General features: G+C 38.7%; 2 protein-coding genes and 1 pseudogene across 2 annotated transcripts; all 3 read right to left on the bottom strand.

The window, feature by feature from the left end:
* Window positions 1-8,726: 8,726 nt before the first annotated feature.
* On the bottom strand, window positions 8,727-16,011 carry LOC140922667 (monoglyceride lipase-like). The gene is made up of 7 exons (XM_073372659.1): window positions 14,826-16,011; window positions 13,826-13,932; window positions 13,347-13,483; window positions 12,520-12,621; window positions 10,504-10,596; window positions 9,350-9,565; window positions 8,727-8,882 (listed from the first exon to the last, which is right to left on the bottom strand). Exons 1-7 carry the CDS (start codon window positions 14,915-14,917, stop codon window positions 8,781-8,783), a joined length of 849 nt encoding a protein of 282 aa, XP_073228760.1. The 5' UTR covers window positions 14,918-16,011; the 3' UTR covers window positions 8,727-8,780.
* A 146-nt stretch (window positions 16,012-16,157) lies between these two features.
* On the bottom strand, window positions 16,158-20,173 carry LOC140922564 (26S proteasome non-ATPase regulatory subunit 6-like; annotated as a pseudogene).
* LOC140922669 (B-cell receptor-associated protein 31-like) lies at window positions 20,097-27,752 on the bottom strand. Its single transcript, XM_073372660.1, has 7 exons — window positions 27,594-27,752; window positions 27,401-27,501; window positions 24,081-24,231; window positions 22,834-22,969; window positions 22,148-22,283; window positions 21,174-21,274; window positions 20,097-20,373 (listed from the first exon to the last, which is right to left on the bottom strand). The coding sequence occupies exons 1-7, from the start codon at window positions 27,683-27,685 to the stop codon at window positions 20,320-20,322; spliced, it is 771 nt and encodes a 256-aa protein (XP_073228761.1). The 5' UTR covers window positions 27,686-27,752; the 3' UTR covers window positions 20,097-20,319.
* Window positions 27,753-27,913: the final 161 nt, after the last annotated feature.

Below are 27,913 nucleotides of genomic sequence, written 5' to 3'. Positions count from 1 at the left end.
TAACCCAGACCTTAAACCACTGAATTGTGACCCGCGGTTCAGAATCACGATTCAGAATGCACAAAATACTTACAGTGCATACTTAAAATTTTTAAAATTATCTGATTAAAATCTGAATCACCCTACTGAAACCACGGCCACGCTTGTATGTAGGTAATTGGTCCGTCTCCGTCCCGTTAGGAGACTTGGGATTCTTAACCCTCGGACGTACACCCCCCACCCCCCCACCCCCCCGTTATGATGATGGTGATTATTATTGTCATCAATATTTCGATTATTACAATGTAATTTTCCTTTGCCAAACTACAATTTGCCGGTTAAGGCAGGTTACACGTCCAGAAAAGGGGCAATCATCTACACTACTATTCAGTCAGTTTCGCGGTAGTAACGAAATCCTTGTAAACAACTTTAAGTTCTTTCCCCACGAAAATTGTTTGACTTTTTCCTAAGTTAAAATTGATAAGTGTAGCCGTGGCTTATATAGAGCTCCACAGTATACAGTATGCCCTTTGATTTACAACATTTTTTTGATGTTATTAATTAGAGAAATTTAGAGTTTCGTTTACGGCAAACCGTGGATTTGTACCACGTGACTAAGTTTTCCCTTTACTTCTCGAGCTTTCTCGTTTGCTGTTAAATAAATCTACAAAAAATTGTTAGTTTTAAGTTAGTTTTATCCATAAGAATTGCTTTGAGCTGTTTTCATTTTATCTGTATATTTTCTATTTTGAGAAATTCTCAACTTGAATCTATAGACGTTTGCCATTTGCCGTTAGCGTGACTATAAATCTCTCTATTTAATATCTTCTGACAAAAAATGACTAAAATGAAAACACGCTTTTTTACCAAACGCCCCGTTGAGGACAGCTATTAAACAACGCACTTCTTTCTTTGGAGAAATCCAGATATATAAACGCTACTTCAGCAGTTGTGTTGCCATCAAACTTTCAGCGGATCCCTGTAAAGAAAGTAACAGTTGATACATTAATTAATCTTTCATTTGAAAACAAAATAAAGGTTAAAGCGTTAAATTTTAGGATGCTATGGATGATGATATGAAAAATAGGAAAATGAAAAACATTTAACATGTTAGACATATTTGTTCGTTTTGAAACTATGATTTTCTCTACATATAGTGCTAGTCCCGTAGAAAAACGAAGGAAACTTATTCCCTGTGTATATCTTTTATCCACACCTGACCTAAACTATTTAACAATTGAGAACATTAAGCAATGCCTAGTGTTCAATTGATGAAATGTGTTGGTAGCCCGTTAGGAATAGCATTTACTTGAGTGAATCCATAATAATTTAACACTTACCACCCAACCCATCCTTACTTTGTACATATTTCTTTTTATTATCAAGTCTGTCATTTTCCTTTTATCTCAATTTGACAAGAATGGTTCTAGCTTTTCTTCTTAAGCCTTTTGTTACTAGAACAGCAAGAAAAAAAATCTCCACTTACGACTTGCTCAATGACTCTTTTTCCAATTCAATCTTAACGTCATCGCCTATCAGAACAAAAGGAGCCCAGTACTTTGGAGCAGAATAATCGTGGGAGTCTCGAAGACATTTCATGGCCCTCTGAAGAGCAACACTTGCACTTTCTCCACTTCCAAGTTGTTGGTAGAAAGATTTCATAAACATCATTGTGGCTTCGTCATCAATTTCCCAGAGTGATGCCAACACAGAACGAGCACCAGCAAACAAGAAAGCACGTGCCATACCGACCACACCCTCAGATGAGACCTCTCCTTGACCACTGTGGCTGTAACTAAGCACAACAAGCCTCGCTCGCAGCTTAACAGCTTGTATGTCAGACATTTTCATAATACAGTCCTCCTTCGTAGGAGGCTTGGATCCCCATTGGGGGTCTGGAGCCAAAACAATTTCTCCAGTTTCCTTCCTTCCCTGGGCTGCAATGTGTACCAAAGCAACTGACCCGATTCTCTGAAGTACCGCTTCTTTGGTTGCATCTTCACCTGTTAAAGGTTGACTCTTTAGAATTTCTCCAATCATCTCCACTTCCATTCTTGCGTACCTCAGAGGATCATAAATGGGGTTCCCCCGTTTATCTGTAATTTTCTTCAAGCATGGATCTCCAACAAGTAGGGCTCCACTTTTACTGTGGTATTCAATTGGAGAATCTGTGATGACTTTCAGACTTGTCAGTGAGGGAACAGTCCGGATCCTTAAAGTTTCACTCAGGGCTGCCCAAGGAGCTTTAGACAGAGCGCCGTCAGGAACTACAATTAGTTCATCACCATCAAGCAAGTCTTCAATGGGACCAATAAGTACATCATATAATGGCTTTAAAAGGTCGGTGGTCCCCTGTATTGGCTCGGATGTTTGATCATCGTCTCGAGTAGTTGAAGTTTGGTCATCACTCATCTTATCCATTGACCGATTTTCGCACCTGATACCGACGCCAGCCCCAATGTATTCCAAAACAAAGTCTAAAAGGAAAGTAATGGAATCTTCGTGTTCAGGACCAATTTCTATCTTCGCTTGCCGAAAAATAGGGTTGCCCTCTTTTCCCAACACCCAGATATTGAGTGTTTTCAATTCCAGGGCAAGAAAAACCGTTAAAACAGTTGTCTTCGTTGAAATATTCCTGACTTCTTCTTCTTCAGATTCAATTGACCTGGGAGAAAGTGATGTAAGGCCATAAGTTACTTTTAAGGCATCAACCAAAGCCTGTGCTCGTCCTCCCTCAGCAGCGTATAAAGCCTCATCATTCCTCTGAAGCTCGACTAAAGTTTTCCATAAATAAGTATAGAAACATTGATGAGTCGTATGAAAACTTATTTTCATTCCGTCTTCGGAAATAAATCTGGCTCTTATTGTGTCATAGATTTTTAAACCGAGTCTTAACTGATCTAAACCTTCATTCAAAAAACCTGATTCTAAAAGACATCTACCCAGGTTGCAATGGGCACATCCTTCTCCTGCCCTGTCACCGATTTCCTCGGCAATGGTAAGGTGTTGCTTATGGCACTGTATTGATTCTTTGAAGTTCTTTAGAGCTGCATAAGCTGTTCCGAGAGAGCAATAGGCGTTTCCTTCTTTTTCCCTGTCACTGATTTCCTTGGCAATGCTCAGTTTCTTCTTGTGCTGCTCTATTGCTCGTGGGAAGTCGCAGAGGGATTGATCAATTTTGCCGAGAAGACCATAGGCATTTCCTTCTCCTGCCCTGTCACCTGTTTCCTTGGCAATGCTCAGGTGTTTCTTCTGGTTCTCAGCTGCTCTTGGGAATTCGCTGAGGGAATGATAAGCAACGCCGAGATTAAAATAGGCACTTCCTTCTAATACCCTGTCGCCGATTTTCTTGGCAATCCTCAGGCCTTGCTTGTGGTACTCTATTGCTCGTTGGAATTCGCTGAGGAAATGATAAACAACGCCGAGATTACAATAGGCACGTCCTTCTCCTTCCCTGTCGCCGATTTTCTTGGCAATCCTCAGGCCTTGCTTGTGGTACTCTATTGCTCGTTGGATTTCGCTGAGGGATTGATAAGCAACGCCGAGATTACGATAGGCACATCCTTCTCCTGCCCTGTCGCCGATTTCCTGGGCAATCCTCAGGTGTTTCTCGTGGTACTCTATTGCTTGTTGGAATTTGCTGAGGGATTGAAAAGCAACGCCGAGATTACGATAGGTACATCCTTCTCCTGCCCTGTCGCCGATTTCCTGGGCAATCCTCAGGTTTTTCTCGTGGTACTCTATTGCTTGTTGGAATTTGCTGAGGGATTGATAAGCAACACCGAGATTACCATAGGCACGTCCTTCTCCTTTCCTGTCGCCGATTTCCTGGGCAATCCTCAGGTTTTTCTCGTGGTACTCTATTGCTTGCTGGAATTTGCTGAGGGATTGATAAGCAACACCGAGATTACCATAGGCACGTCCTTCTCCTTTCCTGTCGCCGATTTCCTGGGCAATCCTCAGGTGTTTCTTGTGGTACTCTATTGCTTGTTGGAATTTGCTGAGGGAGTTATAAGCAACGCCGAGATTACGATAGGCACATCCTTCTCCTGCCCTGTCGCCGATTTCCTGGGCAATCCTCAGGTTTTTCTCGTGGTACTCTATTGCTTGTTGGAATTTGCTGAGGGATTGAAAAGCAACGCCGAGATTACGATAGGCACATCCTTCTCCTGCCCTGTCGCCGATTTCCTGGGCAATCCTCAGGTTTTTCTCGTGGTACTCTATTGCTTGTTGGAATTTGCTGAGGGATTGATAAGCAACACCGAGATTACCATAGGCACGTCCTTCTCCTTTCCTGTCGCCGATTTCCTGGGCAATCCTCAGGTGTTTCTCGTGGTACTCTATTGCTTGTTGGAATTTGCTGAGGGAGTTATAAGCAACGCCGAGATTACAATAGGCACTTCCTTCTTCTCTCCTGTCACTGATTTCCTTGGCAATCCTCAGGTGTTTCTCGTGGTACTCTATTGCTCGTTGGAATTCTCTCAGGGATCGATAAGCAACGCCGAGATTACCATAGGCAAGTCCTTCTCCTGCCCTGTCACCGATTTCCTTGGCAATGCTCAGGTGTTTCTTGTGGTACTCTATTGCTCGTTGGAAGTAACTGAGGGACTTATAAGTACGGCCGAGATTGCCATAGGCACATCCTTCTCCTGCCCTGTCACCAACTTCCTTGGTAATGCTCAGGTGTTGCTTCTGGTACTCTATTGCTTGATGGAAGTCACCGAGGGAGTAATAAGCTTCGCCTAGATTGTAGTAGGCATCTGCTTTCTCTGCCGTGTTTTTGTTGATTTGCGCTATTGCAAGACGCTTTTTTTGTTCAGCTATAATATCTTGTAGTATACTTTCTGCCATTTCGAAATTTAAGTATTCAAAGTGGACTGTTTCTTTGCAGTAAGGTTTCTTTAATGGAGCGTGGAGGAGGAGAAAAAACAAAAATAATTCTCATTAATACATTTGAAGTCTTAGAATATGTCCCCATTAGACAGATAAGACATGATAGAACTTTCAACTCCTTTCTCCCTAGATTTAATCTAACTGACGCATCTACGGAATTATTCTGTCTGTTATAACACAATATTTCAAGTAGAATCCGTTAAAACTTTTTTCTATAAATTAAGATGAAAATACTCAAAAAATCATCTTTGTGTACCCTACCTAATTATTCAGAAAACAAAGAAAGGTTACATTAAGTACAAGAACTAATCATTTTTGAAACCTGTAATACCAAATGAAAATGTAGTTTAATAAGAGGTTCTGCCTGAGAGAGTGTGTTAGGGTTTCACAGTAATTTTTAGGGAGTTATTATAACTCCAAAAATGGGTGAAAGTGGAGTAATAATTTTAGGTGCCTGATAACTCCTTTTTTGGGGTTATTTTAGCTCCTCAATATCTGGGGTCATTTTTACTCCTGAAAAAGAGTTCTTTAAACTCCTTTTTGTTCAAGGTTTTTATAGCAGAACATGTAGCTCAAAGAAATATTTCTATTGTTTGTGACTTTATTGTACAGTTTGAGAATACCCGTGCACGGATGGTAGGAGAAACCGCAAAAGGCCCAAAGTTAAGTCCAATTAACTTCTGTTCTCACTCTTGAAATTATAGAATTCTTACATGAGTACGCTTTTTGTCAAAAAAACATTAAAAGGACAACACTAAGGTTATACGGCTTTCCTACTGTGCAAGCGTGCATTGATGATTCTATTATAGTCACAACACTCTCCCCATCTAGTTTGCATAAATTGTTTCCGCCCAAATAGCCTGTTTACAGGTGTCCTCCCGTCAGAAAAAAAGATTTTCTAGGGGGTGGGTGTGGCTGTACACAGGTTAAGTCCAGAGAAATAGGGCTAGGTCTAATCCTCAAAAATGAGTCCACTGCCCGGCGACAATTACATTACATGCAAATTTCAGGGAGACCACAAACTAGAAAACCACAACAAATTTTAAATTGTTTGCGTTACAAAGAGCAGAAATACAAGCCATTAAATCAATAAAAAGTAATTTTCCTGAAATACTTTGTGGCATTATAATTTACAGAGTCCCAATCCACAACGAATAAATTTTAAAGGCAGCTGTTTGAGGAAAGATTTCTTGACTTACTAAATTCATGACCTCAATTTCCTATTGATCGATGCAAGACTTAGTTTCACAAATTTATGTACAAAGCAGGTCTGTCTTCGTTAGCTATTATAATAAAAATGAAAATTATTATAAATCTGTGACGTCTACAACATGAGAGATCCACATTTAACACAAATTATCCTGAATATCTGGCATTGCTTGTGTGAGGAGGGGTAGGGGTGGGGTTTTTTTGAGGGGCGGGTGGAAAGAAAGTGGAAGAGAGAAGCGGACAAGGGAGACAACGAAGGGAGAGAAACACAAATCGGTAAAAAACAATATTCTAGTCGAACGTTTTGCTTAACATGGAACAAACATACTTTGCTTCGCGGTCGCAAACCGGTCTAAACTTATTATTAATTATTTCTAAGTAAAAAAGAGAGGGAAAAAAACTACAGCAGGAAATCAAAATAAACCTTGCAGAAATATCTGCTTAGGAAAATTCCAAGTTAGAGGAGATTATTTCTTACCTGAACGGTTTGATATCTGTGAAGAAATTTTCGACGGAGTTTTGAAGTGTTCTCCAGTGGTTGGATTTAAATGCAGAGGTCTATCAAATATATAGGGTGGCCGATAGAAACAAAAAAACCACAAGACAACAACAACAACAACAAAAATAGGAGAGAACAAACCCAAAACAGAAACACATAAGACAAAACGGAAACCCAAAACAGAAAAACACTACCAGAAAACAGAAACACAAATCCCAATACGGAAATAAGCATCCCCAACCGGAAAGGCACACAAAAAAGTACAGAATTAAATCGCAAAACTGAAACAGAATCCAAAAATACTAATAAACCATAGCCACAAAAGACGAAAACAGAAACAAGCAAATAGTGTAAAGCTATACTTTCTCATGTTTCGTCGTCTTTTTTGTTTTGAACAGGCGTTTTACGTTTTTTTTAGGGAGAGCATGATCGCAGGCTATTATTATCTAGGAACATCAAACTGGAAATCAATCTCGTTCCCAGCCTATCTCTTCTCCCCATCGCCTTTCGCACCAGGTGACCGGTATTTTCGGTCTCCGGTCAATTTTAGCCCGCCGGAGTCAAAACCACGTGGGGTACGTTTCTCGAACGTCCTGGTACCTCTTCTAGTCCAAAGCAGACAACCTAACGTGAGACCTAACTACTAACATATGGCGTTAAAATACAGAGATTGACCCTCACTGAACGTCAGTTGCTCGAGATCATTAGAGAGGCGACGGTAGCGAAAACGTCATTTAAAAAGCTATTTGGCATACTTTTAAAATTTGTAACGGTTATCTTAACTGGCTAAATTGGTCAAATGCAGGCGATTTTTCGGTAGAAATGAATTTTTAGGGAGCACTGACATCAAAGTGCAAATAGAGAAAAAGAAATTTGTCTTCGGGTGCCTATGTTCTCTCATAACGTAGAGACGGCGAATAAATTTATAAAAACGTATAATGAACATGCAGAGTTATTATTTTGTTGATTGAACCTATATGAAGAAAACATGCGAATGAGGCCCTGTTTATATAGACAAAAATTTTCCAGGGGTCACCCTCCCAGCCCTAGTCAACTTAAGGAAGTGTTTGTATATGAAAAACGGTTGAGCCCTTTGCGCAAGCCTAGAGCTGAAAACAGCGCTCGCCATGGTCTGATTCTCTCGCCCTGACCGAGTTGACCCGGCTTAGTTAGAAAGGTGACCTTACCATCGAAAAAGCGCTCTAGCCCACTATTTGTCTCTAGTGTATTTAAACGCCAAGTTTCGGTAAGGAAATGTAGGAAATTTTGGCTCGCCCAGGGTAGCGACTCTTCTACTCGGGACGACTTTTCGTCATATAAGGGGCGACCTTGCAGTTCTTGGAAGACCTCACGGTATTGGCGGGGAGAAAAAAGAACAAACAAAGTTTGGAACCTAGCTCGAAAACAAAAGAACTGCGACCCATAGGGGTCTCTTCTGAACTGCTGCAAGGCTACCGGGGCCACGGGGCCTAATTGGCTATTTACGCGATGACATGTTTTTGCTACTAAAGGAATTCATTTCATTTTTTCTTTTATATTTAAATCTGGTAATCCCACTGAGGTTTAAATAACAAAGGCCCTAACTTGCACAAGAAAGCAAAACCCTGAAGGAATCTGGTATAGTAAAATGACGTCATCGTGCAAACGGCCTTTTTTAGAATCCCACAGAATTTGTCTTTCTCACGCAAATTAAGGTTTCTGAATTTACTGAATTAAATATGAAAGAAATTAAAAAAAAAAAGAAATGATTCTGGTCATATTTGTAGATTGACACTATCGTGAAAAGCCTCGTCCACACAAATCCGGATATTTTTAAAAGCGCATTTAGATATATTTTTCACATGAATCGGCTTTCCGTCTGCTACTCCGTCCACGCGCGAAACCAGTGAATCCTCTCACCGAAACATTAGGCTGATTTAGCAACAGAACGGGAACATCAGTTGACGACGGGAAAGCGCGCGGAAAGGACTGAACGCGACTTCCGGTGCTCAACTTGCTGCTCTGTGATTGGTCAAGTCAGCTGTTTGATTTGCGCGCGTCGTCCTCAACTGACGTTCCCGTTCTATTGCTAAATCAGCCTAATATCTTTTTGAAACCGCTTTCCGGAGTGGTTTAAGGCCTCGTCTACACGAATCCGGGTACGAACTTATGCAGTTTCAAAAATTAGTTTGGATTCGTGTGTACGTGGCCCTAAAACAGTTCAAGGTAGCTTTTGCTGAATCCAGTCAAGAATGTCCTTGTAAACCACGCTCGCAGTTTCTTCCACCTCATTCAACAGTTCATGGCGTCCATTTTTGTACACCTGCAAAGCAAGTTTTACTCGCAGTTGAGTTTATAATGAAATAATAATAGGTGGATTTAAAAATGACAAAGGAACGGAAAATTGGCCGAAGAGGGAAAACTCTATATTATTCTCTAGACACCCGTTTGGAGACAAGAATTTCCTCTTTGGTGATTATTTTATAAATTCTCATAACCTTTTCCCTTGAAAATGTGGTGAAATTGTTAGGTGAAAATAGATATTGGTCACTCTTGGGATTAAAAGGGTTTAGACAAATCACGACTTTTGTTCGGATAAGTTCACAATAATTACGCTTGGAACAAAGCAGCCGAAACTCCCACCCCAGGCAGGGACAAACGCCGATCAGTAAGACCGCCTCTTTCTGCTCTTATGATATACCGTCAAGCGCCCTAACTATTCGTCGGAAATACCCATGGAGAGGCTATTAGCTCGCTCAGTGCTGTCAGTAAAGCAGCTCATTCGTGTACCTTAAATGTCTTGTCGTTACTTAGGGAATTCTCATGTAAGTAACGTGAACCGTCAATCTTCACTAATTGATCTCCATCACCATGGACAAGTAGATAAGGTGTTGTAAGCTTTGACAAGTTCCTCTGGATTTCATTCATTGCGTCTAATATAGCTCCGACCCATCTCACTTTCATTCCCTCATGCCAGTTTAGGCTATCATTGGCATACTTTTCAACCTAAAACAATAGTAATAAACAAGGTGCATTTTGTTATTGCCAAGTCCTAGACTTCCCACCATGCAAATCGACCGCTAGAGCAAGAAGGCGCGAGGAACACCGGTACTCAAGGAAATTCGACTTTCTGTAAGACTTATGTTTATTAGATGGGTCCTGCAAAGAATTGGGTGACAATGAATTTTATACGGGGAGGCTCCAACCCTAAACAAACACGACGAGCTCCTTCAACGATAAATGTGTAAGGAGTTAGGTCTCGAGGTGGTGCCTTACCACTTAAACGTTGTTGAGTAGCTCCCCCGCCCCCTCCCCCACCGGGCGTATAATCTTAGGGCTTATTAACTGAACATGACAGAATGACTGTTGACGAACCCGCTGTCCACCAACGTTACTAGTTCATTGCACAATCATGAAAGATGGAAAACGTCAATTCCTGACTCAAAATTCCGAACGACTTGTCATAAACCATTAAACTGAAAAACTTGTATTCAATCTCCACCCAAAATATTCCAGTCAGTGGTACGAAATGTCGAGTGTCGCGATCGGCTTGAGGGAATGGACACTGCGGCATTCGGCAACCTCTAGAAATCACCTGAACATTTTCGGCATTGCTCGAAAGTCGCGGAAATTTTTTTTGGAAACGCGGATAAAATGCATACAAAAGTCCCTCTCCTTTTACTCACGAAAAGAGAGCAGTTTTCAGTTGTGTTATTCGCCCTTTCCCTTAAAAAATGGGTGGGTCGGGCATTTTTTAGGGGAAAAGCCCTGGGGACGAGGTTGAATTTTATTGGAGAAGAAATTTGACCCGCGATTGTTTCTGGGATTGTTACTGGGGTCACGCCGGTCAACTATTGGCCAATCCTTTTCTCTGTCCTTAGTAACAATCCCAGAACTCTTTTCGAAAGTAAACTCGGCTGAGTTTCCCTCTAGTTTTGTATCACCTGTGTAGGATCCTGGCTTAAGAGTGATGGATCAATCGGTGGCCTGATCTGGTACGAGGGCATTATCCACGATACTATTCTTCCTACACAAACCTGTAAGATACATGCATTATATACGTTTAATATTTGAGACCTTTAGTTTTTAAGACGAGGACGACTACGAGTACAAGATTTTCTTAATGCTAAGTAGTGCGCGCGCATGAACCAGCGTCATTTTGGCGGGAAAACGTGATAGCCGTCGTCATTCTACTACGAGTTTGGCCGAGAACGTCGTTGTGACGAAAACAAGTTATCAAATGTTAGAAGCTAAGTTTTATTATTTTCGGTCGGGAGAGGGCTTAAACTCCTTCAATAAGTAACAGTGCTAACTTTTCTAGTGAATCAAAAGTACAATGGAGCTTTCCTGGTGTCTATTTTTCTTTTTGAGGAGAGCGAAAGTCGTACTCCTGGTAGTTCTCGTCCTCGAACCTAAAGGTCTCTTTTAACCCAGCGTGAGGTCCAGATAGCTGAATATTGGCCAAGTTCGTTTAGTTTTTTTTTTTTGTGTGTGTTTTTATTTATGGAACAATCACTACTCTATTAATTTCGCACCTCCCCCTAGAAGACAAGGTTAAAAACTTGACTCGTGATAAAATAATCTCCTACTAAATTAACCATCATATTCCTTTCCCTCCACCAGTAGAACTTTGTAAAAAGTTCGTTTCTTTTCGTGATTAATGAGTTATTTATGTTTAAATAACATGTGAATTGAGAGGCAACAGACTATAAAAAATTGCTTCCCCTGCAAATATTTCACATCTAAAATCTGTTTTATCTCACTCTGCATTAGATTTTCTTTTGACCTTGACAAATGGTTTCGGTAAGTGTTTCGCCAATGGATGAAAAGATCAAAACATGGCCTCTTCGTTTACCCGCCAAAGAAAACCCTAATATGGAGAAAGCACTGTACGATTGGCCAATCGTGTTGTTGTATGACTTCAAAGCGGAGTATCATTTGATTTCTAGAAAATTCTCGGGCGTTCGCTTAACCAACCAAAACCCACGCCCGTTTGTATTCGTTCGATAAACCAATCAAATCGCTCTATTTCCGTTCGTTTGATGTTTCTTTTCTGTTCGCGCGTTTTCATTTCATGGTTATACGAAAATCGCTCTGAAGCTATGGTAAAACGGACAACAAAAACGTGAAACCTGTTTTACAAAATTGTTGGGAAACTAGTTAAAAAGTGATGTTGCGCATTTTACTACCCATGAATGAAGTCTCCCTTGCAGCAAATCAGGTTTAAACAAGTTGCGAAAAAAATGTTGCAGAAACTAGAGAGAAGTTCTACTTTTTGCATCAAAATCTGTCAATGTTGCGCGTTTTAATTACCGACCCAAGGCAAACTCGTTTTGCAGCAAGTGACGTAACTCCTGTGTATGGCGTGACTCCCGCGTAATTTTATCCAATCAGGAATCAGTATTTACGCAGCTTGCAACACTGAATCTTATTTGCTACAAGACAGGTTTGATATTATGGGCAATAAGACGCTCAGCATCGCTTCTGGGCTCGTGCTGCAGCAATTTGTTGCCCGTTTTACTGTACCTTTAGCCTCGTTATTAAAGCGAGAGTTTTTGGAACTCGGAAATGGGCTATTATAGCCTGTGATCGTGCCCTCCCTATAAAAAAAACCCCGCCTGATCGCGGGTTAAGATAATTAAAAGACGATGAATCATTAGAAACTATTGTTTTACATTATTTCCTTGTTTCTGTTTTAGGGTTTTTGATCATGGTTTGTATTTTTAAATTCTCTTTCAGTTTTGTGATTCAATTTTGTATTTTTGTTTTGTATGTGTTTCCGCTTTGGGGTGTTTATTTCTGTTTTGGGATTTGTATTTCTGTTTCCTTAGGTACGTAGTATTTTTCGGTTTTGGGTTTGTTGCATCCTGTTTTTGCATTGACGGTGCCCTAAGAAAAGAGAAACAGTCTGTACATTGTGTTTTCGTTCACTATTTGTAGCAAGTGGAACAATACATTACCGTGCAAGGATTGGCTTCCACTTTTATGCTTGGTGCACTAAAAATCGCACCCGCAAAGAAATAAGGTCTTTCCATAACACTGAGAACAGCTATTGTACCACCCTAAAAAGAATAATGCATAATATTAATAATATCATAACATGAAATTTTCAAGATGCAGTCAAACCACTGTAAAGGCTAAGACTTTGTGGTCACTTACAGAAAGTGGTCGCTTACGTCACTTCCTTGGAGTAGATTTCCGGGCACATCTACTTTAAAGCAGATAATTTACTGCACCGATTTCTTTCTCAGTTACATGTTGTTACTTAAGTTCTTCGTATACTCCTAGTAGCATACAGCGAACATAAGAGTTCAGACAAATCTTTAAGGGGTCGCTTTTTAGGAGGTTAAAAACAATGGGAAATCTCTCTAACGCTGTCGCTTAAGGATGATGATCTTTAACGAGAGGCAGTTGTTTACGAGAGGTGGTCGCATATGGAGGTTCGACTGTATCAGTGTTTACGTAATATGTGATTTAACTGCATTGAAGCCAGACTTGAAAAGAGTTAATAATAAGAAAACCTGCAATTCTCAGGCTATCTATGTTATCAAAACAAACCGGCAAGAGCGCGACATTGCGAAACAACCGCAAAGCATGATGGTCTTGGGGTCTTTATCGTAATTAACATATGCTGTATTCCCGTTATCGACTCGGTTAGAGGACCCGAGAACCTAAAAAATATACAAAATATAAAAAAAAACAAACGAACAAACAAACAAACAAAAACAAAAAAAAAAACGAAAAAAAAGGGGCAGAGTTCCAATAACGTTTTTATAACAGTACATACCATTGAGTGGCCAAACATAAATATTGGTATGCCTGTGTTGTCTGCTGTGACTTGGTCAATATGTTTAAAAACATCTCTGACGTAAATGGAAAAATCTGATATTTGGACTCTTTCTCCTTCACTCTGACCATGACCAGCTAATAGAAAGATTTATTGTCAAAAATTAGCTCTTGAAGGGTTATATCACACTATTTCCTGTCTTTCTTTGTATTCGCCAGGTGCCCATAACATCATAAATTGAATTCCAAAAGTAATGGTCCAGTTTTCTACTCTATCTTTATCCCTCCCTCCCATCCCTAACATTTTACGGACCACCTCCCCTAGCTCACAAGGTTCTGCAATACACGTATTTTTAGTTTTAGATTACCACCCCCACAATCCCCCCCTCCCCCCGCCTCTCCGACTCTTCCCGAGAAAGTATGATTAGATGCAGTTACTGTACCACGGAAGAGATTGAACAAGGCCGGGGTGGGACGTACCGTGATCTTGACTGAAGGCGAGGTAGCCTTGTTCAGCTAAAGCATTTCCAAGCCTCTCGTAGCGTGAACAATGCTCTCCATATCCATGGCAGATAAAGACCATTGCTCTATCGAGAAAATAACCACGAAAATCTATTGTTATTTGTTTTATCAATGATTGAGAGAGTTTCAATTTTGTGCTATACATGCAAATCATTTAGAGTCCTTCCGAGCACAGCAAATGATTAATTAACTGCATGATGTATTACAATTAATTTCTTTTAATACGAAGGTTTAGTTTAGCCTGAAATTCATCCGATTGCTTCGAGTCGTTTTCTCCTCTCTACTGAGGGAGTAATAACGACTCGAAGTTATCGGATGAAATTCAGGCTTGGTTTAATTTATTTTCTTCAATTTTTGTATTCTTCGGTTGGCCATATTTTTGCTCACCACCTACCTACTAACTGATTTCGCTATTGTAATAATAGATGGCTACTATCATTCAGTTCGCTGAATTTTTGTCAGCGATTGTACCGATCCTCAGATCATATGGAAACCACACAAAGTCAACAGGCTTACTCTCCAACCTTAACTCGCCGCGAGATTGTTCGAGCTAATGCGAGTTTAGGCGGGTTAAGGAAAAATTGAACTTGCCTATCAGTTGCAAGTTTGTGCGAGTTAAGGCGAGTTAACATTGGACATCTCGTGCGTGCTTGGAATTTAATTTTCACTCTTTTAAATGACTTTTTTCAAGTTGACTTTACTTTGCTCGTTTGATTTCATTCCCTCGCTCTGACTCTGCATTAGCATAAACCTTTCTATTATAATGCTTATAACAAAAATAACTTGATTAATCATTTAGCCAGGTCGATGCACTTTTGACTGCAGCAAAGCAAAATACACTTCTTTTGGCGACAAAAAGAGTTGTAAAGGTCGATTTTGCGCTAATTCAACTGTGTTAGCAGTCATTTTTGAAGAGCGTGATTTGAACTTCAAGAAATAAACTGCTGATAATGCTCACCTGGGTTTCTTGTTGCTTGGTTTCCAATATTTGGTAAAAATTTTCCTTCCATCTGCGTTCTTGAACGATCCTTCTTCTGAAACGATTTGCATACTAATGCTTGAGAGTATTCTCAATAAATACACAACCAAAGAACGCGTTTAATTTAGAAGCAGCAGCAAAACATGGCGATATGCGCTCGATGAAGCGTATAAAAAATATTGTGCTCAACAAAAACAAAGCATGTTATTGAAATGCAAACTGTAAATTTCGATGTTTGATCAACTTGTTTGATCACCGCGAAACGTGTCGCGAACCTGCTGCTACGCTCGGATACGGAGCATTTGGCGGGAAAATCATTTACAGCCTTAGATGGTGGGGAGAGGAAACTATTTTATTTTAAGGAACTTGCGTATTTTTCAAACTAACTTATCGCGAAAAAACATAGTTTGAACTTTAAATGCGTGGCACTCTAAAGCTTTTAGAAATTATTATCCATAATATTTATCTTATAGTTGGCACGATTATGTTGTGGTTCAATTCTATTTTCGGTCTAAATGTTATTTTCCTTTGTTTTCAAACACATTAACTGTCACTTGTAACTAGGCGTCAGAATTTGACGAGGAAAGAATTTAAACGTATCCTAGAATCTGAAGCACATCCTTGCAAACGCTTTTTAGACAAGCCAGTGGATCATGGCCATAATCTAAGATCTTGTAAGACCCAGCGCACCTCAGAATACCTGTCTCACGCACTGTTAGGCACAAACATTCGTTTATTCCTAGAGGTGCTAAACTGAACTTAATTTGATATGTATATATAATATGTAGTGTTTTGAATTTTTATTGTAATATTACCGTAATTCTTATCGCCAAAGGTAATAAATAAAGGTATTATTATTATTAGTAATCCCAAAAACAAAGGAAAATGAAATTTAAACCAAAATTATAATTGAACCCAAACATCTACATTAAACAATTTTCTTGAAAGCTCTCTTAATGTGGAGGTTATTTAGTCGTCAGCGTTTTCCGGCTATCCAAACCACACCACATAGCCGGTGATGTTTTCCACTAAAAGCATTTTTACTTCCGTTTTAAATATATTTCAACGGAGATAAAGCCTTTGTTCCTTGGCTATAGTGGTTAATAAATCCCGGGAGATCTAGGGACGAGAATGCAGATGACGTCAAGTTTAAATGCCGCGTTTGGAAGCACTAGATGATCCCTTGGAGAGTTCGAAGAGCGGGGGATTATAAAGTAGATTGGCATGTCGCTTCAGTCCCTATGACTCTTCTCGCCCATCAACAAAAAAGGAAAAAAAAAAAACCTAAAATTAACTTCAAACAAAACACCATCCCATAAAAAATGTTTCATTTTTTGAAAGGAAAATGTCTACGTTTGAGATATGCACTGTTTACAAAAGCATAAATAACTTGGAACGGTAGTAGCCATTCTTTCATCTCGCAGACAAGAGAAGGTTGAAAAAGCAGTTCGTCTTGGCTACATGTTTATCACTCGGCTGAGCTTCTGGATTCTATTCAATAGCAGATCACCCTGTTTTATAGTAGCCTACAGCAAAAAAACAAACAAACAAAATAAAACAAAAAGACAGTTTCAAAATTAATGACAAAAGAAGGTGATAAAATACTTAATTCACTGCTCGATACTAATTTTGTGATCAGCATGTAATTTCTCCTTGTTATATCTTTGTTTTACAAAACAGAGTGAGCATGAGAATTAAAAACGTGATCACACAAGGTAAATCATAATTGATGCACCACAGTAGGTCTACAGAAAAAGTATAGTAACAGCAGATGAGAATTTATATTTTGATATAAAAAATCAAAGGGTAAAAAAGAATGGTCATACCTGGTATTGCCAGTTCTTGTGATCGGGCCTGAGAAGAAACAAAGTCACCTTGTTAATGCTTAAGTAATAAGTAAATAAATGAATGAATGAATGAATGAATGAATGAATGAATAACACTACATTAAAATGCCAACAATGCGGGAGTTTTCTACAGTTTTCTACACATACACATTTCAGTTGCATATCTCATATACAAACAAGAAAACAACAATAGTTTGTGTAAAAATTTGTCCCAAGACATAATAAATTCTTTAAATGACAGACCTGTACCATCCTCCTACAAGGAAACTCTATAATAGTACTGGGAGCATGTAAGAGTGGTGACAGTGTTGTAAAGCATTAGAAGTACATTCTTGTACATGTAAACAAACTTACCTGTTAGTTTCAACAACACCTCCAACTTTGTCAATTTTGCAGTTCAATCTTCCAGCGGCAATAAATCTTGAAAGCTCTCTAAAAATAAAAATATATATATTAATTTAATACACGTAATAACTATGTAACAACCAAAGGTTGCAGAGTGCGGGCCACAATGATTGAAGGTCAAAATGCTTATGCTGAAAGGCTGTGCTTTGGTTACATTAAGTTTCATGTGATACATGTATTGGTCAAAAAAACGCTTGATTAAATTATGAATTAATGAATTACGAACCAAACATGCATGATCAAATTGTGTTCGGTGCATTTCATTCATTTTTTTAGGATTGGAGGCTCCTCTTACCGCACGCAATGTTTGACACACATATTTAAAGATTATTACAGTACTAAAGGTACTCAGAGTGCACGTGATGTGCATGCATACAGTAAGAACTGCACATAATATATTTAAAAAGGAATTTCTCTTGCAATATTTATTTTCATTGTGTGATAAGCTACTCAGTAAGGGGAGAGGGGCGGGGAAATCAACGAAACCACTAATGAATCACATCGAATTTCCAGCAGGTTCAAAACAATGGCAATTTCAAAGTGAAAAAAATTACCACATACACTATACATGTAAACACAAAAATTGCTGGCACAGAAAGTTCCTGTGTAAATAAGCTTTAAGCAAGGTTAGAAGTGAGCTGACAACAAGCAATTCAGCAATTGAATTCAGGTTAAATCTGTTTTAAATAAATGGTGCTTCGCTTACTTATCAATAAACTCCTCACTAACTCCAAATGCATTAGCCATGTACTGCAATGTGAGACTGCGGTATGACTCCAACAGCTGGGTGTAAGCGTGTATTCTCATCTCCCTGATATAGTATCTACAGTGTGGATAGAGCAAGCGATCTTGTTTGAGAAAATCTTCTACTTGTGCTGTGGAGAGAGAAAATACATCATCATCATTATTGATCTTTATCTGTACACCATAAGATTTACCTGTAAGTATGTAAGCTATTGTGACACCAGCAAAATACTATTTGGCTGAATACAATTTAGGTGAGATTAAACACCAAGCAATGTTTGCTGGTGGTCTTCATCACCATTCATACTATAAGTAGGGTGGTCTTAGGCTTTAACAACTTTACAGTGCTTTCTCTGGGGTCAATCACTTCGCTCACGTTGCTTTCAGGTGCAGTACAAGTAGCTTTAGCCTCCTTTGCTCCCAGCCCTTCCTTCCCTTTGGATGTTTTTTGGTAAGTATCTGTACATTTTTCTCAACTGATGTTCTCAGTGTGAGGGTGCCTGGTGGGTGCCTCTCAAATGGTTGTCATGGTTACTGTCCTGGCTCGCTTGTGGCTCCCTTCAGGTTTACAAGGCACCTTCCCAATGGGTTTAATTTAATTTTTATAGACTCAGGGAATTAAAAAAAAGGCAGAGCTTTCCTACCCAAGGCTACAAAGAAGTCAGCATAGTGGCAGTTGTATAGGGATGTCAGGAATTGGTTTACAACTGGCAACTGATGAAGAACTTCTAGGATCTCAGCACCATTCACAACCTAAACATGAAAATATCTTTGTCATTTGCAAAGTAGAAAGTGGTTTTACAGTAATACCACAAATCAACAACTAACTTCATTAAACTATTAAAATACATATTTTTGTAAAAAAACTGGTACAGATGAGAAACAACATTATTATTGTACATGTATCTATTCTTTGTACAGCAAAGTAAGTTGTAATATGTTAAGTTCCATGTTGTTCCTAATAGCTCTTCTCTTTCTCTAAATAAAAGTAGCATAGCTACAGTTGTAGTACACACATTGAACAGAAAGATCAGATCCTGTGTCAAGTGGTTGCTTACAAGAGGTTTAAAAGAATTGAAAATTATTTAAACTGTCAGCCAAAAATGGGGTCACAGTTGCATACAGAAGTCAATTATTTATGAGAGGTTCCAACTGTAAGGTGTTGACTTGGAAATCTTTGGTGTTTTGGATAGGTGGTTGCTTTAAGAGACTGTATTATGATAATACTGGAAATAAAGATTAAATTTCATAACTTCAGGATTGAGAAGTAAATATATTAAGATGCTGACTGGTAACCAACCTTTTGTCTTAGGTCAACCCTCTCTAGCGCAATCATACTTGCAAGTACAGTATACGTAACAAATGTCTTGTAATCCATCAGCTCATATGATGTGAAAGTAGATAATTATACTGTCTAGGAAGTTATTAGCAGCAGATTTGAAGTCACGGATGGATAAAAAGTAGATTCCCTGGTACACTTTGAGTCTGTTACGGCGATCCCAGTCACCACCTTCCTCTATAAGGCTGATAGAAAACAAGTTACAGTATACAGTATACAGTATACCTAAATAATTATAACTATTTTTCAATCATTTTTAACAACTATATTAGCTAATCTAAGACACTGGTACAAGTGACAAATATGGTGATCTTATCATCTTGTAACTTATAATGTGCAAATAAATTTGCATTAACTACAATTTTATAATCATTATAATTATGCACTTCAGTTATGTAAAAAAATGTTATTATTCAGCAGTTTGAAACAGAAGGATTAAAGTTAAAATTGTCCATACATTTGATACTAGCAGCCTCTGAGTAAAGGTGATATCACTTAGTTAAGTAAGAAACCGTACAGCAGTCTGTACGTATGTTTTGGCTTTATCTATGTTCCGTGTGATAAGGTCATTGTCAAGGTAAAACAAGCCGATGCGAATTTGATAAAATATGATATCCAGCTTGTAACCGAGGGCTACTGCTTTCTCATATGTGAGGCGGAACACAGTCAGGGCTTTTTCCTGAAAATGGAAAAAAAATACATTTTTAAAATATATTAAAATAATCATCACAACAGAGCAATAAAACCCTCAAGGCATCAACTCATCTCATCAATGATGACAAGTAGTAATCATAAGGGGTTTTTATCCTGCTAACAGAAACAAAATCAAAGCTATTATCGGTACAAACCTTATCCCCAATCTGACAGAGATATTCTGCCTTAGCATACAACGCATCTCTGATTTCTGTCTCTCCTAAATTTTCCTCAGCATCTTTGAGGGTTTCGTCAAGCTTCTTGAAGAAATTTAAATCCTTTTGAATACTGTTTTTAATTTACACAGGTCGATAACACAAGGATTATTGCTCACTGATCTTCAAACATAAAAATTCCCTAATATGTTACAAGACTAGATCTTGTTAACTATATTAGAATCGGCAGTTTGTTGGTTTAGTGATCTCTGGCCATACACCCAACCATCTCAGTTGTCTTTCTTGTCTTCTTTAGTTTGGGTCTCGTCTTTTTCCAGCTGTGCCTTTAGAAAAAAAAAAAGAAGATAAAAACACAAAGAGGTCACAAGTCAATAAAAAGTGATGGTCAAATCATCGCAACAAACTTTACCAAAGAGAGAATTAAGCTATTTTCATTGAAGGAATTGTGCCCTCAAATAATATTAAAATGTTGGCTTTATAGCATCCCCCCTCAAAACATTTTGTATACTACTTTCCCCTTTCCTCCTATTAGCGTGTTATAACAACTGTCCCCTCCCTCCCTCCTTCCCTCCCTACCCATCTTTGCTTTAGAGTGTCCATCCCAAAGCCTGCTACATTCTCTTGTTAGCCCAGAAGTTTGCTCCATCAAGGCAGACTGACCCTCCCCTTCCCTCCTACAAGTGTGTTATCATGTCCCCTCCCTCCCTCCCTACCCACCTGTGCTTTATTTAGCGTACTCGTCCAAAAGCTGTCAAACTCACCAGCAGCCTTCAGCTTCAAGGCAGACCCTCCCCTCCCCTCCCCTCCTCTAAGTGTGTTATCATGTCCATACCCTCCCTCCCTCCCTACCCACCTGTGCTTTGTTTAGAGTACTCGTCCAAAAGCTGTCAAACTCACTAGCAGCCTTCAGCTTCAAGGCAGACCCTCCCCTCCCCTCCTCTAAGTGTGTTATCACGTCCATACCCTCCCTCCCTCCCTCCCTACCCACCTGTACTTTATTTAGAGTACTCGTCCAAAAGCTGTTGAACTCACTAGCAGTCTTCAGCTTCAAGACAGGCTGAGCAGACCCTCCCCTACTGACAGCGTGTTATTGTGTCTCCCCTCCCTACTATACATCACCTACCTGTGCTTTAGAGTGCTCATCCAAAAGCCTGTCATACTCTCTCGTTAGTCCTGCAGCTTGCTCTTTTAATGCTGCCAAATCTTTCTTTGTCTTCTCAAGCTCTGTATTTAAAGGTGGAATAGCAAATATTCTTTTAAAAACCTAAATGGAGATCACTCTTCAGTACATGATCAGAAGTGTTGCATTCTGACACATTGTTCTCGGGTTTACTAGTACCTAACATGCAAAACAGACCATCATTTTCACTATCTTTGTCCATCTCTCGGTCACACTCATACACATGTATAGCTATACATTACCTACAAACTTGGAAACTGAGACACTGAAAAGAAAAGCACTATAATAGTAAACCACTGAATGCAAGTAACAGGTCTTTGATTTATTATGTACATGTCATGGGGAAGACCTTGTTCAGTAGATAATCTTGATCAGTAAACTGATGCTAACAGAAAAAGTTAAGACTGACAAGTTTTTATGGTATCAACAGTCTCATCTTTGGTTAAAATAAATGTACATCACTTCTCACATATACAGTGACAGATTACATCTATTTTCATATTATGAAAAAGTTTACATATACCGTGTGCCAACAATTGTTGCTGGAGTTTGTTTTTGCGGATTTGCGATTTTTTGTGTTTTACGGGAACTAATCTTTGCCATTAGGTTTATCTTGACGGGAATTAATTATTGCAATTTTCAGAAAGTACCCAGTACCCAGCTTTGATCATATTTTCGTTTTGGTCAGTACGTGCCATAGAAATACATATTTTCAAACAATACCCTATCTATTTTAACCAGTAATTCATGGTATACCGTTTTGTTACTGAATGAAAGAGGCAACTAACTTTTAATTGAACAGACATGATCACCGGGAAAATTGCAAGAATTAGAAACTGCAAAAATTTCGAGCAACACAGTATGTGTTCCACATTTGAATTTGACCCAGAAGCTAAAACCATCATACTTAGCTGCACCTTCAGTCCTCTCTGTCAGCTTTTTGGATTTTTCTGCAAGAGAATCTCTCATGTCCTTCAACTCTTGGTTGAGTTTGTCCACTTCATCTTCGCCTATACCACCTTCTCCAGATTCCCCTCTGGCGCTTTCCAAGGACTGCTCAGACAAAAAAAGAGGCACTTTATCTGAGTGTCATTGTATTTAATGGTCACTTTATCTGATGGTACTGCTATTTTACAAGGTCATCTGTGCCACCCGACAGTCTAGCTGCTTGCAGTACTAGAGCAAAGGAAGAACATTCATTTCTCAGTTATTTTAAGACCCTAAGTATTGGTCCGGCCTGGAAATTTAAGCTGCGACTTCCCGCTTGTGCTATACTTACTGAGCTAATCCTGCTTCAGTTAAAGTAACAGAGTAGCCGAAATCAATTTTATCCTCATGATAACAACACATGATCAAGAGAAAAGACTTAATGAATTACCGGTAATAAAATGATCATCAAAGGCAATCATCTTTAGCCACACTCGTAAATAGCCAACTGGTTTATCTCTGGCCAGTAGTGGGGTTCTTTTTAACCATGTTCATTTCAAATAATGTTTGTTTCTGTTGTCATTTGTGGGCCAAGGTGAACACTGCTGGGTAACCAATACTTGTGCTATCCTTATAAAGTCATTTTTTTCCCTTGAGATTTTAATTTACAAATTACCTTTTTTAGTTCTTCATTCTCATCCATAAGCCGCTTGCACTGATCAGAAGCACTCTGAGCCTGCCTCAGACTGGCCTCATTAGAAGCTTCAAGAACTGAGCAATGAGAAAGAAGCCTCACAACACGGCGCAACACTCTGCAAAGAAAAAACCATAATTTGAAGTTTAAACAAAATTCAGTAATGAAGGGCTCCATGCAAAAACATCTCCTCCAGAAATGAAATGAAAGTTAGCCTAACCATCCATTTGAAAGCTACTGATCAGTACTTTCCTACAGAACTGTTTATTATCCCGTTTAAATAGTATTTCATTTGAAGCAGTATTGTAAAACCTATAAATTATGGGGACACTCATTGGACCCTCATTTCAGTCGGCTGAAAAGAGAGGTTTTCATGTATTACATGTATGGGAAGAAAAGCTGTGGAATCAATCACCCTCATTGAAGAAATTCATTAGGCTAGAACTGTGTCAAAACTGTGTTAAAATTTTTAAGAGTTCTTCAAGCAAAGCCAAAAAAGTTCAGTCAGGGTGTTTATTAGGCATTGGAGATTGGAGAATTCTTTGTGTACTACGCACAAATCTCGGGCTAATGTTCGGTAGCCTATGACTACTTTTTATACCGACAAGGAACATCTTTCAAAATATTCTCCTATAACATTACACCTTTTTCCCGCTAATAGAATCAATTCTTAACCCTTTAAGCCCTAGAAGTGAGCAGCATCAAATTTCTCCTTGTAATATCAATGCTTTGTAAAACAGAGTGGTCATGAGAATTACAGATATGGTCACAAAAAAAGAATTTGCATGATATTTTATCAACTTCTCCTCATTACTTCTGTAGGAAATGAATAGAAGCAACAAGTGAGAATTCAAATTTTGATCTTAGGGTTTAAAGGGGTAATGAAAACCCTGTTCAGTATTGTAGTTGACAGTTTGGAGAAAGTGACTTTGCATTATGTGCATAATGAACGACACCTCTGGTTCTTTTTTCAGATGGCTGACAGGCATCGAAACTGTCAACTACAATACTGAACTTTTTGTGGCTATGTTTGGAGAAAAACAAATTAAAATTTTATTTTACCCTCGTCTGTGCAGTGCATTGCAAATGGTTTGTACTCTATATGGTTAAAGCAGGTTTCATCACATTACAAAGTAACTTTTGACACTCCATTTATTTTCAAGTTATTGTACATGTACATGTATGAAGTCACAGAAAGGGAGATTCATTTAGACCACAAGCAAACTTACATGAGAAGGAAAAGAGAAAATCCAGAAATGTAGAGATTGCGCTGAGCACGAAAGAGCTTCATATGAGCCAACATTTCAGCTTGGGGATTATTTTGTAGGTCAGTGGGTGTTGTTTCAATTTTGCTATATTTTCTTGTCTCTCTAATAGAATCTGCAAAGGTAGACATTAAATAATTCAAAATAAAAACTAATTATCAATAATAAATTTAAATTCATTTAAATAATAAACTGGTTAAAACCCTGGGCCAGACCAACACTTACAGCTGTAGGGTTTTTAAGGAACTGAGGAGAAGGTGCTGGCTTTGTAAAGGCTTAACTTAAGGTGGCTGAACACAGTTTTACTGGCAGTCAGCAGTAACTCGCATGACGGCGCGTGTTTTAAATTAGACAAACAAACATGGCGGTGAAGAAAGCAATGGTACACAGAAGGACATGGACAAGTGGACTTTGTAATGCACTTTATTTAGTTCCTTCTTTTTTTTGAAAAACACTTGTAAAATAATAGCATAGCTTTAAATAGGCTGATCATGTGTAGTAATTGTATAATTGCATGTGTGCTTCGGAGTGTAGTCAGTGTGTGCATGTATGCTATGTGATAATTTGAGCAGTTGGGATAAGCGCCAGTCTGCTGAGCGGGAGGCTGTAGGTTCAAACCCTGGCCGGACCAACACTCAGGGTCTTTAAGTAACTGAGGAGAAAGTACTGCCTTTGGAACAACATCTGCAAACGGTTAGAATTTCTAGTCTTCTCAGATAAGGACGATAAACCGTAGGCCCCGTCTCATGAGCCCTTGCACATGTAATAAAAAATCTGTGGGACATTAAAGAACCCACTCACTCTTCGTAAAGAGTAGGGCACGTAGTGCCCGGTATAGTGGTTTATCTCACTTTCACACTCATGTATGGGGGCATCATTACTCATTCCTTCATTACTTGTAAACTGCACCTTAAGCAGTGACATGATATTTACATTTACATAATTACTGTAACTGTTGTAACTGTTGTACTTTGAAATAAATGAAATTAAATGAAATAAAAACAAAACAAAACAAAACAAAAAAAAATGGTACACAGAGGACGATTTCTCAAAATCTACTTAATATTAAAATTTTGTGATATTTGGCAGAATTTTTACTTCTATCGTATTTTATATAATGAGTAATTTAAAATGGTAGTTAAACAGACCACTTTTGTGACACATTTAATAATTACAGTACAATTATATTATTGATCATCTAAAAATCCCTCTGTTTTAATTTTGCTTAAATAAGTTTCAAATTGTAATGATTAATTATAGTAAGCTATGTGCAAGTTTATAGGAAAACCTAGTGAGTGAATTTTATGTAAACTGAGCAAAAGCAAAATTTTAAGGTTGTATTCAATCATTCATGTTGCCATGGAAACTAAAAAACATCACATTTTACCTGTCAATCAAAATCTTTCATCAGTATATTTTTCAATTGCCAAGTTTCAGCTTGTAATGTATCTGTCAAATCGAAGCTTCAACATGCCCCCCCTGGGCAACCCCCCGGGCATTTGACTTTTTTGAAAATTACTGTTCAAATTCCTCCCTACCCGGGCCAAAATGCCGTTAAAATGCCCCACACTAGGGTCCATTCAGGTGATCAAATGCCCCCACCCCGGGGACATTTCACAGGCACAAAAATGACAGAAGGACGGCGTAAACACCTTCAGTTGTTGAACAAAATCTTTTAATATAAATATAACAAAAACTGAGAAACACTGTTTAACGTATTTAATACGAACAAAAGTCTTGTGCAAAGCGGCGGAAATCGCTGCTACAAGGTCACTGAATGCTCAGCTTTTCTTCGTCATGCAACATACAAAGCGTTCTATAAAAAAGATCCCACCTATTGAGATTACTACATCATGACCATTTCACTGACATGCATCATCGTTCACCTTATTAATTAACATACTTGCAGCAGGCAGGAGCCAAAGTAGTTGACCTGAGCTTTTTATCTTATTTTATTTTATGTTGTTGTATTGAATCACCGATATAGGTATTGTCTTTCATTGTAAACACAACAATAAAATACATTCATACATTCAAAGCCTGAATCCAATATTAAAAATTTTAAAATTTAAATACTTCAAATATGGCACAAAGCTTGGTTAAGCCCTTTCCTCGCAACCAATTGGCCACAAAGGCACAATCTTTTCCACGAAAATCCTCTAACACCGCGTCCCCCATGATAGCTCGCCACACCAAAGATTTTACATGAAATCGAAGGTGCAGTTCAAATTCCCCACCCCTAAAGCATGGGGATCAAATTCCCCACCCCCTGGAAGACTCTGATAATCAAATTCCCTCCTTCCCGGGACAGCAAAGGTGTCAAATGCCCGGGGTATGCCCAGGGGGGGCATGTTGAAGCTTCGATTTGACCGATACATAAGCTGCAACCTTTCTCTTGTCATGATTTGGCAAATAACATACACTCACAAACTGCCAAAACTGTGTTCAATCACCTTAAATAATAATTAGTTAAGTTAAGTCTTTACAAGTAAGTAATTAATAATAATTAGTAATTACTTGTTTAGATATTTGCCCGGCTCATAAGTATTATTTTAGTAAATAAATATTCCCAAGCATTTCTAGAATGTTTTTTGTAATGGCCATATAAAATTTCAGAGAGTAAAACACCAAAAAAATGTTTGCATAATTGTGAATTGTTTTGATCCTCCACTGGGATGGCACTATAAACTTATTAAGGCCAGAATAATGGGAAACAATTCAATTCCATTCCAAAGCATGAAAATACCGTAATATGCATTTGAAAATTTAATACATTTACTCTCATTTGTTATGTTGCATCACCTCAAAAAACAATGTTATCACCTCAAACATTCTTAACAAAGTACATCCTTGCCAAATATAGAACACGATGACTCGCCCTTAACTTCCAAAGTAGAAAGTGAAAGAGACTTTCTTACCCACAGTTCCCGGAAGCAAAGTTCTACAAAAAATACGTAACACCACCCTGTATTCGCGACTTTTTTCCCTTTTTATTAAGTTTTCACTAGCTTACATCGATGCGTACTCAATATGGATATCTTGCATTCATGCATCAAGGGGTTATAAACAGTTTACTTGAAAAGCAGAAAAACAAAAAATGTGACCTATTGCAGAATCAAAAAACTTGACAAAGACTTAAAAAATTAAAATACGAAGAAGGGATTCTCGACAATCAGAATCAATTTATAAATTAATCTCCATTTGACGATCTTCAACCAGGCTTGGCTACACCAAAGCTCATTCCAAACTCGCATTTTACTATTGAATGTATAAACAAAATTTACCAGCAAGTAACAGGGCCATTACTATCACAACCACGTTGAAATAGAAATTTCCATATTCAAATAACGTTGATACAATCCTGGAGTTGAAAATTTGGTTCCATCTGAAAGGTGGAAGATAAAAACAAAGCCATTTCAGTGCAAACGAATACAGCTGATGCAGCTGTGTGAGGAAATCGTGAAAGCAAAATCTTACCGTTTAGGAGAAATAAAAGGCAAACAGAATAAAAGGAGAACGCCTATCTCAGCGTAAAGAAAACCAGCTGCGAATGTCCACTGAAGTGTCATATTTGTGAAGAAAATACAACTATAAACGCTCCTCTAGTAAAGGTTGAGTCACCTTTTAACTGCATTGTAACCACGCTTTTAACTTGGTATCCAGGCACTAAGCGGGTACGGACAAGCCTCGGACGTGCCGAATGAAAGCCGAATAGAACCGAGCGAGCATTGGGCATGCCGATTGTTCAATTTCCGGTCGGCTGCTTGCCTGCTGCCTGCCTCATCCTGCATCGTTAC

The sequence above is a fragment of the Porites lutea genome, chromosome 13, assembly GCF_958299795.1.
Source record: "Porites lutea chromosome 13, jaPorLute2.1, whole genome shotgun sequence".
Classification (NCBI taxonomy): Eukaryota; Metazoa; Cnidaria; class Anthozoa; order Scleractinia; family Poritidae; genus Porites; species Porites lutea.
The sequence above is the reverse complement of the archived record's forward strand: the minus strand, read 5'-3'. Positions and strand labels throughout refer to the sequence as shown.